General features: G+C 37.9%; 1 protein-coding gene across 1 annotated transcript; it reads right to left on the bottom strand.

Annotated features, from left to right (window-relative positions):
- Nucleotides 1–5,524: 5,524 nt before the first annotated feature.
- On the bottom strand, nt 5,525–13,788 carry LOC124169004 (peptide-N(4)-(N-acetyl-beta-glucosaminyl)asparagine amidase). The gene is made up of 6 exons (XM_046547464.1): nt 13,571–13,788; nt 13,108–13,478; nt 12,877–13,029; nt 11,633–12,791; nt 11,355–11,513; nt 5,525–5,843 (listed from the first exon to the last, which is right to left on the bottom strand). Exons 2-6 carry the CDS (start codon nt 13,429–13,431, stop codon nt 5,659–5,661), a joined length of 1,980 nt encoding a protein of 659 aa, XP_046403420.1. The 5' UTR covers nt 13,432–13,478; nt 13,571–13,788; the 3' UTR covers nt 5,525–5,658.
- Between the last annotated feature and the right edge of the window lie 67 nt (nt 13,789–13,855).

The raw sequence follows: 13,855 nt of genomic DNA, 5'->3' as shown, positions 1-13,855 counted from the left end.
TCATTTCTTCACTTCATTGCAGTGAGAAATTCAAAACAGACCGATAAAACAATACCATGTTATCAAAGATTATTAAGACATGAGGATGTGTTCATTGATATCATCCGCACTATAGCTCGGAATAATAAGAAACCCAGTTATGGAAGAATGCCAGGGACTGAGTTTAGGTAGATGATATGCTGAGGAAACTAACTCCAAACTCCAGTCTAATGCAATTTTTTAATAAAATATGCTATATTTTATACAGAATCTAAGAAAGAATCTCATATATTTTTAGAAACTTGAAAATTGATTAGTGTGTGACACCCATCTCTTGCAATTGAAATCATCCTAAAACTATTATTTTATCATAAATGGTAACTCATGCATGGAAAAACAATGATTATGAGTGCATTTGATAGTGATGCTCGTTCACAGATAGCTATGAAATTTTCAGTAGTTTCAATGACACCTATGAATATCAGTTTCTTATCTAGCAAAGTAATTAATGTTGGTGTTTTGGCCCTAGCTCTAGAGAACTGGCGTTTCAATGAACAAACTTTGACTATTACTAGGAAATTTTTCATAAATGTGGTATTTTGTAAAATGGCATTACTCTTCCTTATTCAAAAATTTTTTAACTAAAAAGTTGGAAAGATACACCAAAGGCTCTTTTCTTAGCCCATAACTTAATACATACCTTATTCTACTATTATCCAGTTTTTGAAGTCCTTGTTAAGAATCATTTTTAAGTTGTGCCTTATTTATTTTTTAATAATTGGTAGGTTATCAATGTATAGTACAGAACTGAAATGAACTTTAAAGGCTTGTTTCAAATTTAGAACTCTCAGTGATTCGAACAAGGACTTCATAATCTAAAGGTGCATGTAAAAATTGTGACATACATATTAGGTGATACCATGAAATTGATTGTTTGCTTGCTTTATCTAATGCCGAATAAATGTCATTTTGGAGAACATTATAAATAGCAGAGTGTCATGTGATGTTATCATCCACTTGAGGAGGTTGAAGGAAAATTGAGATACACCAGTCATATCTGAGCAATAAAACCAATTGTGTGTTCCATGGAATGGGTCTTTGATGCAATGCAGTTTCCCTATACATTGAGGCACCATGCTCGTTTTGTTTGCATGTTCTTGCAAGTTATGACTGTCTAGTCAGGAATTTAGGTAATTAGACTTTTTACATTGATGCTATTATGTATGTCATTTTGTTTGATACTCAAAGAAACAGAATGGCTTGTAATGGAATACTAGAGGAAGTGTATCAAATGCTATTTAGTTTTCTAGGTGATTTCATCGCTAGATAGTATCTCTGTCATTGAAATCTCCCTCTCTTTCTGAGCACAGTTCATCTGTCACCATATCCTTCCTGTTTTGGTCTCAGTGAAAGCAATATTCATACCTGTGGAAATCCGCAGGAATTAATGTTTGGGTCGCCGTAGAAATAATATCGCGACATGTGAAGGAATGGATGGCAGGAAAGGTTCTTTCGTGGATCAATGAATGCTACTTTTAAAACTTGTTTTAGTTTTTCTAAAAATTGCTATTAATAATGATCCATAGACATGAAAGTGCTCTTTTGATGGATGACAGATTTATGATTTTCTGGTGATGCTATATTAATGACACATAAGTGAGCAGGAAAATGCTAACGTCAGAGTACTGGTGCCTTATTTTCCAAAGATGCAGTCACAGGAAAAATAGCGTGAACAACCAATTCATAATTGGAGCCTTGTCCTGGTTTATGATTAATTTCACTACCATTTCACACATTCACAAAGGTTTCATTGTAGAGGAAAAATGGCATTCATATTAAAGCAGGAAGATACTCGAACAATTTACCATTCATTATTACATTCCCATCGATGAAGTTTCACTTTAACATGCCATTAGTGTAAGTGGCAAAATTATATAATTGCATGAGATTTTCCAACATATAGTACACAATAGTGTCACTTTCACTATCCTATGAGTAATTACTCTGATGAACGCGTAAAAAATTATTTGAATTTCTCCTGAAATCATTACCATCAATTCCAAACATCTCTCCTAATTTGTATCAAATACAATTTCAAATGCTATTTAGAAATGGAAAGTTTTAATTACTCTGAATGTTAGGAATTTGAAGTAAAAAAAGTTTGCGAATTAAATATAAGCCTTCAATGAAATGCTGCTAGCATTTGCACAAGCATCATGGACACGTTTTGTTAGGGGAGAATAATTGTTACCATACTGTTCAACATGCTGGACTTAGAAAAGGCAGCTAATGCTGAACCAAATGGCGTAACTGGCTGTGATATCAGGTATGTTATAGCAAATAAATTGATTTGCAAGTTCATTTTAGTTTGCTGGAGAAATAATTAGAGGGTAAAGAGGGTAGCTCAAATCAAATAAGACTGTCATGGCAAATACGGGTTTGGGTTTCAGTTACTGACTACATTATTTCAAGATTAGTAGTTGCAATTCATGGATATTTGGTGTCGAATTCAAATTTTGTACAAATGAGGCAATGTAAAATCCATATGAAATAAATATATTATCAATTGAAAAGCATATTTTAATTCTTATTTAAAATATCTATGGGCAAGAATTTATTGTGGCTGGATCATCACCCACTGTAGAGATATAATTGGACGAGGGAATAGTACCAGCGTACCATGCTCACCTCCATATTATAATTTACAAGAAAGTTCCTCAGTGAATTGAAAGGATGTATGGCTTACCTTGAGGAGAGATTAACTGTTTATTAATGAATTTCAGAAAAAGCTAACTAAAATCTAATGTAACACATTTTTGCTTACATGCAAAACCCCGAGTAATTTGATTAAAAAGGAGAGATAGGAATTGTGTATTTCTTCATGATTTTCATTTAACTCAGGTCCACTACTTGGTTAGTTATGACAAGGGTGCACCCAGGGTCAAAACTAGGGGTGGGAGGGGCAAGCCATGGTTGATCAAGTTGTTGGTAAGATTTAAGAATGGAAAAGGCGAATAAAATCAAAATTTTAAGGAAACTAAAAACAGCTCTTTATTAGTTTTTAAAAAATTATTTGCTTGAAAAAATTGTATTTTCATTAAAGACATTTGCGATTTTTGCTTCTAGGGGAGGGGGGGGGGGGGCAGCTGCCCCTCGCCAGGTAAGCCTATGAGGCATGATCATGTTTAAAAGTGTTCATTCTGAAAACATGAGAGAGTTATATAAGTCTGAGAAAAGAGGAACATGCTCCTTCTAAAGACCAGCATGATAAAACAATGAAGACCAATTAACGTCAGTTACTAGAAACCCTTAAAGAAGACCTAGGGGCAGTGCGATCCATTTATTCTCAGTATTTTACACTTGCATAACAAATATTTACACACGCAAGGAATAGCATTGAAAAGTTATAAATTTTATAAAAGACAATAATGGCTCAAATATGATTTCAGTAATCAGCCATGATCTTGAAATATTTCTTTGTGATATTTGGATAACTCTGTCCGTCAGCAATGGGATACTTTAATATGCCCATTTAAATGCGCATGCATCGAAGCTGACTTAAGAATCCTCTTTTGTAATATGTAATCATGATCCTGAAATGTGGAAACTTGTTCAAATACATTAAGATGTGAACATCGCATAGTAGGTATTGAGTGCATATAGCAATTATTTGACTTACTGAAATTATATAAAGTATTTGCCAAGAGTGTGTATGAATATCAAGAGTCCACCTAAATCTTAATGCCCCAGAATTTTTTCTGCGTGTAGTAGGAACAATAAAATAGGTATTACTGAATTCATCATTTTAAAGAATATGAATCATGAAACACGTTTGGTTTTCTACCAGGGTGGGATTTAGGTGGGATCTAAGCTATTAGTCTGGAATTCCCTCTTCCAGGCATGTAGCCAGAGAGGTTTTCATCCCCCACAAAATAATGACTGTCTGAAATACATACCCTCTTGTAGTGAAGGCTGTTGGGTGCTCCACCGGAGGTGTTTAATCTGCCTAAGCTTCGGAATCAATTTTCAACTTTGGAGAACTTGTATAGTAGTTTTAATACTATCCAATTTTAAGATAATTCTGAAGTTATAGTCACTAAGTTCTTTAAGGAGTCAACCAATATTTTATGTGAAAACCCAAATAGCACGTATACAGGATTAAGTGCATTCTGGGTTATGAGCTACACTTAAGTCCAGTCAGTTGTTGAATCCTATGCTAAATTTTGGCAGAATTCAGCTTGTCTCGCTATTAGGATAGTGCAAAGCCAAATACTATACAAGAAGACTTTTACCTGACTTGTGACTGTAACACAAGGTCAAAAAGTACAATAATAAACTTTTTAGTAGGCTTTCCTACACAAATTACCAACCTTTCATCTTTACAATTAAACTCAATTTATTATTTTTTAAAGGAGAAGATATTAGTGTTATTCAAAACGAAATTTAATTAGAGCATAGCAAGCAGTCCTGTAAGTTTTTTTCATTTTTCAAGGTTATTAAAATTTGCTATTACCATGGTGCAGTGGCGTAACAATGGGGGGGGGGGGGGGATGAGGGGATAGATCCCCCTCAAAATTTCAGAGAAATAAAAGAATTACTTATTAACACATTAAATGCGGTCCCCATCTTCATGAATGCCATCAGAATCGGCCAATAAAATAGGAAAGAAAAATGGAGAGAGGTTTTCGCACCATAACTTCCGTTCAAATACTGCTATTTACAAACGGTGCACACGGGTTGAAAGAGGGAAGCTTGCTGAAGGCCGTGCACACAATCAGAAGTGGATTAGTCATGTACCGAGGCGGAGAAAGGCCCCCTGTTCGAGCAGCAGAGCAGTCCGTATCTCGGCTTGGAAGGGACCACGTCAATTGACATGCTCCGCGGTGAATGTCTTAACAACTATTGTCTAGTTTAGACATAAAATAACTGCATTGGCTTAAAGTTAAAGCATTTTCCTATTTACGCTACTGCCATGGTTCCAACAGTGATTTTTCCAGGGCAAACACACAGGTGCTGCAAGTATACTTGTGTTTGTTTTAAAAATGTCTGCCCCCAACCGCCATACACCGTTTAACTTGGGCCTACACTACAGGTAGTGGCTTGGTGGTCAACAGATCCTAAATCTGAACCTGTGAAAAATCCTGTTTGGTGTTAATTAAATCTGTTTATATAAAGAAATTTACACTAATTTTAAATTAACATTGCACTCCTGGACAGCACATGGCAAAAAGTCGATACGGAAACTTATAGGATTTGAAGCAAAGGAACATGTGTTCTCTTGGCATATGCTGCTGATGAAATCTTCATGGGATCTCCACCGTTTCAGGGAGATTTTCAAAAATGATGTTTTGATGTCCAACTTTCAGGCATATAAAAAAGGATGATGCCTGATCATGGCATATTGGAACTTACTGCCTTTCTGACCTAGCGGAGAACCTATGAAGATTTTGTCAGGATTTCAAATGTTTTCTTTGTTCCTATCTAAGGTCATCATACTTTCTTCTAATTTCAGAGCTTGGTGATGGACACAGTAAGACAAAACACAAAAAAAACAAAAATTTTAATAAAAAATATGTTTTACATGTTTAATAAACAGATAAAGGATAACATATATATAACAGTATGACTACCAATTACAACATAAAAATCATAAAATATCATTACTTAATTTTTTTCAAATCATGTCCGACTTTTCAACTTGATGTTAACTTCAAATGGATAATGTTCGCTATCATCAAGAGCTTGGCGAAACAGCTGGGCATGCTGCCATGCACAGTCCCCTCTCCCTCCAGAGAGTTTCATTTCTAAAGTGAACGTCTCAAGTCCTTCCAAGGCAGTCGTGTGAAAAGCACCTACATTTTCACCTGTCACATAAAATATTTGTTTATCAATATTAATAGAGTGCACTTACGTTGATTGGGAAACATGTGGATGGTTAAGATTTATTTTGTTTGTAATATTAAGTCAAGGAGAAGTTTTTAGGGGCCAATAGATGTATTAGGTAAGCAATGCAAATATGTACATATATTGGTGAGATTAATTACAGGAGAACAAAAGATATGAGGTTGCTAACCTTGGTGGCAGCATCTGATTGTGAAACCTATTTCTACTTCTCATGGGTATATGCTAGAGGAGTGGGATTTTGATCCCCTTCACTCCCCCTAATTAGAAGCGGACTAAAGAGGTGTGGGAGTGAATAATGCCAATAATGGTAATTAAGGGGGTGGACAAACAAACATCCCTTAGGTGGTTGACTGACTAGGGTTTCCTGCTGGCCGCATAATTGAAAGAAGTCAGCCATCTGTTCAACTTATTTTATGATCCCTTAAAGCTCTAAATTTTCTGCAAACAACGCAACAGCAGTAACTTTCTTGATGCTGTCCTGAATTATGTGAACATCTTTAGGGAGGATCACATTTGGGTAAGTAGCCAGAAATTTGCTTGAGGGAGAGCTTGGGTGGTATTCTGGTTTACAGCCTGTACTGATATTTTTTTTGTCAATCAGCACTCAATCCAGAAGTTTCATTAATCAGCTACATATTTTTTGTGCATAATGCTGGAAGTTAAATTCATCATTGGTCACTGGCAGTAATTGTGATATGAAACTATAATGAAAAATGGACAGTCAAGTGCCTCTGGGCGAGTGGTCTCCTTGGCCAAAGTATTACCAGGGTTCCCACTCAATCTAAATTATTAAATTCACGGATTTTTCTAAGTTTTCACGGTCTAATTGTTTTCAAATTTGCGCTTTGAAGATAAAAAATTTTAGGCAGAAATATTCATCGCGTAACAATCATTGGCCACACGTTAACCAGAAATTTAACAAATGCGACAAACACCGTGAATGCGAACGCAGCAATGAAAGTGCTCTCTCTCCTGACGTCACATATCGTCTGCAAAATTCAGCCCCGGCTAAAGGTTGTGAGTGGGAAAATAGAGGGACCAGGGTGCCAGGGAAGTTAGGAAGTGTCTGAATTTTTGCAAGTGTTAATGAACACTTTGGTACCAGTCTTCCGGATTTGGCACAGGCTTAAGGTCAATGTGTCTTCAGGGCACACGGACCAATAATTGTGCTGCAGAAGATGTGTCCAGATAAATCCATGGCCATGTCTGCATGTGACTGACCTTGAAATATGATCGAAATATCCATTTTTCTTTTATTTATTCTCAAACCACCGTATACAGCTCTCATTGGCCATTTTATACTAGGGTATTCAACAAATTTAACAAGTAAACATACACGAACAACCATGCCCTGGACCGGGGAAACCTACCCAGGCGGGACTCGAACCTGCGACATCTTGTTTGGTAGGCGAGGACGTTACCCCGCAGCCACCGAGGCCGGCAAATCTGTCAATCGTAGTTGTACGATCGTAAAATCAAGATTGAGAGATTTTTAACGCTTTAGGACTAAATTCACAGCTTTTTCCAGGTTTTTTCACGGTATACAAAATTCACGGTTTTAAGGTTTTCAAGGTTGAGTGGGAACTCTGATTACTGGTAATCGCCGTAAGGGAAAAAATTTCAGCAGGGGCTAAAGCCCTCTGAACACTGGCTACATGACTGATTACATTCCCTTTTCTCCAAGTGTCAATCTGCAAGGTGATCTCCTGGTGGGAAGACAATCAGGGCAGTCCGTCACAGGTGATCACCTCTGTGACATGGATTCGTGTGAATGAGGGCAAGGGCAATATAAAGGAATGGACGAGAGATGCCTAGGCTATTGACTGCCTACGGAGCTGTAATTCCTGCCTGCTAACCTATTGGTCAAACGTTCAATTCCTATTATTGTAAGGTATTCTATACTCCCTAATTTAGGCTCAAATTCATATGAAGCCACAAAGCTAGTTACACACAGTCACTGTTTCCCCAATTAAGTGACGGCCAACAGCGTGTGAGTAATGGGTCACTTAGAAGGATCACTTCCACAGGAATAGTTCATTTCCATCACAACATCGTTGTTGCTCTCCAGAAATTTCTTCTTGTGTTCTGGATGCATCTTCAGATCATAGATGCCTGATTTTCAAACTGAAGATGCCTCCAGGACACAATAAGAAATGGTTTGGAATACAAAAATCATTTAGGAGCAATCCCTAAAGTGGAATGGAGCAGTCAACCACTCATTGTGGAAACCTCATAGCTTAGCTTGCTAATTCTAAAAGAGGACACATACTCCTAAATTTGGGAATTAAAAAAAACATAAATAAAAATGGATAAGTAGATATTCTGCATCAAATAACTCGAGGCTTAACCCTTTCACTCCAAATGGACCAATAAATCTACCACTGGGTCAGAGCTCTGGTATTTTTAGCACTTATTTTGAAACAAATAGTGAAAAGAGCAAAAGGATTAACACAAAGCTAGACATGGATACTTGAGCATCTGGAACATACATATGGACTTATTAACTATTCCTCAACCTCATTGAATAAAAATCCAGAAACATAGCCAGATGAACCAGTTTAATACATTTTTGGGTTTACTCTTATGTGGAATGAACTTTAATGGCTCAAAATTTTCTTACTTCAGCAGGAAACATGAAAATGGATTACCCTAGTGTATCTAACACCTTTGAAAATCGGAAAACAAAAATATCCATAAGAAAATTACACTTCAACAAACTTACTTTGATAATAAAGGATGGAATTGATGACAGTATCCATGTTTATAGTGTCACCAAAAAATATATAGGTGAGGACTTGATTTTGAGCATTGCTATTTATAATGCTCAGAAATGGGGAGTGGGGGAAGATAGAGGAAATGAAAGACAAGGAGAATAAAAGGTATGAAAACTAAAATGCTGATCATGGCTGTTTGGGAGAGGACGCCTTAGTGAGAGGTAGGCTTGGATGTAGTACGTGGCCGAGGTAGTTATTACAATTGATCTTGAGCTTAGGTAATACTAGCATGATATGGTATTTGGAGGAGATGACCAACAGGAAGGGTAATTTGTGCCATGAGGGAAAGAAGGATCGAAAGATACCCAGGATCGGCATTCAACTGCTCCTAAAGGCCGTTTTACACGGGGCACGGATATGTGCCGGTTAGAGCTGCATTAATTTCTAAAATGGCGTGGAATTGCGCGAATGCATGAACGAAATTAGAACGGGCTATTTTGCCGTCTCGCATCCACGCATTCTCGCATGTGTTCTAGCAATTCACCGCTTTACACGACGCAATTTTGATTGCGCCTTCGTACACACGTCAGATTGCGCAATTCCGTGTACCGTGTAAAACGGCCTTAAAGAAAGGCAACCAAGGGACCATGTACATATTTAAACTTTTATCGGGATTCTGCACGGGTAAATTAATTCTAAGAGAGCCGAAGTTTTGGGTTCCGACTCGTTACCCATTCCCACAGCTACTGAATAACGAGTATTATGGGTAATGAGTCAGAACTCAAAATGTCGGTGCTCTTAGAAAATTTTACCGGCGTGGAATCCCGAGAAAAGTTTAAATATTCTGTTTGCCGGGAAATTGTAAAATCCTATATAAGGGGACCATGGTTTAATCTGATGCATGGAGTGCTGAGCTTAGAGTGCCCTCCTCAAAGCACTCCAGCAGAAATTAGGCAGTTTCTGAAAAATATCTGCCATTGCCGGCATTGGAAGATAAAGGTATGTATCTACATATATAAAATTCGAGGGTATTAGGGATTCTTTGAAAAATCTCCATCACCATCAGGAATTGAATCTGGACCCACAGGGTGGGAAGCCAGCACTCTAGCCACAATACAAACACAATCCCCGTTGGTTATATGTAGTGAAGGCTGCAATGGAGCAAGACAGGATGTTTGGTAAATATTGAGTGGAAGGAGAATATTAAGGTTTATGGATGTGTCTATGGATTACACTAGAGTAATCCATTTTCATGTTTCCTGCATAAGGAACAAAATGTTAAGCCATTAAAGTTCATTCCACATAAGAGTAAACCCAAAAATGGATTAAACTGGTTCATCAGGATATATTTCAGGATTTTCATTCAATGAGGTTGAGGAATAGTTAATAAGTCCATATGTATGTTCCAGATGCTCAAGTATCAATTTCTAGCTTCGTAAACTCCATTGTTTCTGTCTTTACTTTGTGAAAATCCATTCTGAACAATAAAAAGTTATGGTACTTTTTCACACAATTTATTCAAGACGACCGGTTTCATTGCAGAGGCGACATCATCAGGTACAGAAATCGTTATATTAATAGTTATTTATATATTAAATAGTCCCAGTCAGGCCGCATTTTTACCCTCTGATTTCTGGCTTTTTTCCATCTACCACAGCACCGTTGTCCTTGTCCTTTTTCCATTAATGTTCCTATCCCTTTCTTTCCTTACCTGAGAATTTGCCGGCCTCGGTGGCGGCGGGGTAACGTCTTCGCCTGCCAAACAAGAGGTCGTGGGTTCGAGTCCCGCCTGGGTAGGTTTCCCCGGTCCAGGGCATGGTTGTTTGTGTACGTTTACTGTTACATATGTTGAACACCCCGGTGTAAAATGGCCAATGAGAGCTGTATCCAGTGGTTTTAGAATAAAATAAAAATAAATAAAATTTATACGTATGTTTGCGCTTAAGGCATCGTGTGAATGAATGAATTAGTGTATCGGCCATATTGGCTTATTTCACTTGGGTTCAGCGTGCCCCAAAACGCATGTTCCTGTCTCTTTCCTGCTATCGTGTGAGTGTGTACCTTTCCTTTCATCCTTGTGTCCCCGTCCATTCCTTCTGTTGGTGAGTGGTGAGCTGCCCCAGTGCCATCTATTGGTTACTCTTGTGGGCCAAAGCAAAGGGAGTTTACTGTCTATAAACCCCCGCCGAAATCATGGTAAATCTAAGCGTCCCGGTAGCTCAACTGGTAGAGCACCTGGCCGGCAACCAGGAGGTTCTGGGTTTGTGTCCCAGTCAGGCCGCATTTTTACCCTTTGATTTCTGGCTTTTTTTCCATCTACCACAGCACCATTGTCCTCGTCCTTTTTCCATTAATGTTCCTATCCCTTTCTTTCCTTACCTCAGAATTTATACGTATATTGTATATTAATATATAAATAACTGTTAATATAACGATTTCTGTACCTGATCATGTCGCCTCTGCATCGTAACCGGTCGTCTTGAATAAATCGTGTGAAAATGTACCATAACTTTTTATTGTTCTAGATTCGTGTTGATCCTTTCCCTCTTTTCACTACATGTTTCTAAATAAGTGCTGAAAATACCAGAGCTCTGACCCAGTGGTAGATATATTGGTCCATTCGGAATTATGGAAGTGATATAGGGCATATATGTTGGACTACAGAGAGGCATATGATCGGAGGTAAGTAAATGTGAAGGAAGGATTTAAGTTCACGCCTAAAATGGGAGAAGAGACATTAATATATCAGTACCATACCTGTAGGAACCCTCAAACATATTCCTCCACCACATAGAATACATGTCACTTGGCCATCTTCATAAACAGCTGATTTGCAAAGGACTGCTATCGATTGAATTGCCAACCCAGAAGCAGACACATCAAAATTCAATTTCATCCTGGCCTCTTTGGATCCCTCTGTGGTAGAAATGAGACAATTCATTATGGCTACTTACACTATGAAGTTATTTTTTTAAACTTTAAAATTATTTCTGATGCGCTACTTCTCCTCTATAAAAATACAGAATTGGAATTACCTTCTCGAGCCAAGTAAGTCATTTTCCAATCCCTTTCTACTTTGCGGAAAATAGCATCACTTTCAAACAGGCCACTTTTCCAGCCTAGAATTTCAGTGTTTTTATTTCCTACAATTCTGAAGAATTTATCGGTAGCACATGAGTATTTTATGGTGAAAGTGCTTGCGCCCCTTTCGCTCTCTGCTAACCTCCAAGTGTAAGGTTGAAAGGAACTGTTTCCCAACTCACTCCTCTCCAGCCTCCAAGCCAGCGAACCAGAAATCCTTCCTCTCTTCTCCTCTTCCTTGACGAGAGAATTCTTTTCCTTGGTCCACAAAAATTCAGCCAACTCAAATGCAACCCGACGAATTAAGTACTTTTTCTTGGCTTCTGTGAATGCTTTGTATCTTTCTTGTCTCAAATTAAGGATTGCAGCCAATAACTCTGATTCAGGAATGCCAGACTGTTTTCTTCGTGCTAAGAGCTCTTGTGGGGATAATTGAGAATATCGCCAGGTGACGTCTTGCACACCATCAACTGAGAAACTTAGTATATGTCTTAGCTTCTTACCCCATCCACATTCGTACATTAAAGGGGCATCAATTACTCCCTCACAGGGATCAACATGAACCCAACGGGGGTATTCAGAGTCTATACAATATACTTCAGTCCACAAGTGATCTGTAACATCATAAACCAAACGAGCATCAAAGCCAACTGAGCGGCACATTAGAGTAAAGCAGGAAGCCCACTCTCCACATCGACCCTTACGAGTTTCCAAAAGTTTCCACGGATCTTGATGACGTGGAAATGGGGTTGTTAAGCCATTGCAATGATCACATTCATAAAGTTCCACCCTTTCTTTGCCATCTTGCTTGCTTACCATCAGGAACTTAGTTGGCCCACCGCATGTGCTACACTTTGGCGAATCGACCCAAGTAAAAAATGTGTTCTTAAACCAAGAGACTAGCTCCATCAGCAACAAATCACTTATTGTAACATTTTCTTTTATTCCCTGTTTGTACTGAAACTGAATTTTCCTCATGTTTCGTTCAGCAGCCATCTCTAACTCGCTCAATGGAATGCATTTCTTTGCCGCTTGTAATAAATCCGGTTTTTCATACTCAAGAACGAAATTGTAGAAGTACAAAATTTGTCCCATAAGAGGATTCATGTCTACCTGAAAAAAAACTAAACATCAATGTGTCGGAAAATAGAGAAGAAACATAAATAGGACGAGAGTATAATCATAAACTAAAACTAACCGGACCAATTCCACGATACAGCTGCTGATTATCTGAAGTCCTTATCAGTGATCTTGAACTTAAGTAGGCGGTTCTCCTCGAAGCGATTTCATTTCGATGAATAATAAGCTCGTCGAGGGAGGTATTAAATGGTAAAACCAAGGTACAATCGCCCTGAAAGTGCACCATTGTTAGGAAAATTTCTTACAATTTCATCGATGACAATTACAGTAATGAGACAGATTATGTTACCTCTTGAAACCCCAGCTCGAATAGGCATTCCATGGCACCGATCCCTGCTAGCAATTTACTTGAAATCTCATCATCATCCAATCGTATATGACGATGAAAATTGTTATAGGGGTACTTAATTATATCATCCAATATTTTTATTATTAAGGACGTTATTTCTAAGTATGTGGTAGAAGGGTTTTCCTCCAAAGCTATAATTGAACTAAGAGTCATTTTGGAAGGAAAAGATTTATTCTGACAGCATCGACAAATTAAAACCACGGCGGCTAGAAATGATATGCGGTGCGCGCTTATGTCCGTGATTTGTAAATAGTCTTCATTCATACGAAAAAAGCCATTTAGGCCCCAAAGTAAAATTCGTAACAGGTATCCTGAGAAATAATATCAAATATGGGATTAGTCGCCTAAAGAAACTCAAACTCCCGACTTGCAAAGACAACATACAAGAAAAATGATTAAATACCAAATTTCAATATCCTGTCGCCCCTTCCTCTCCGATCCACCCCCTTCCTCCACACCGCTCACGTAAATCATTACTCAACTGTTCGCTGCCGAATCATCTTGTTGCTTGACGAGTTAATAAGCTATAAATGTGGAATATTTTACATATTTACGGAAAAAAAAATCAAAATAATAGCGTCATTAATGACAAAATTCCACATAGTAATTATGACGACTAAACAAAAAACGCGGTTCGATTAATGTGGTACGAAAAATTCGATTAATGGGGTAGTATCGATTTAAGCTC

Source organism: Ischnura elegans, chromosome 12 (assembly GCF_921293095.1).
Source record: "Ischnura elegans chromosome 12, ioIscEleg1.1, whole genome shotgun sequence".
Taxonomy (NCBI): Eukaryota; Metazoa; Arthropoda; class Insecta; order Odonata; family Coenagrionidae; genus Ischnura; species Ischnura elegans.
This window is presented reverse-complemented; position numbering and strand designations above follow the sequence as displayed.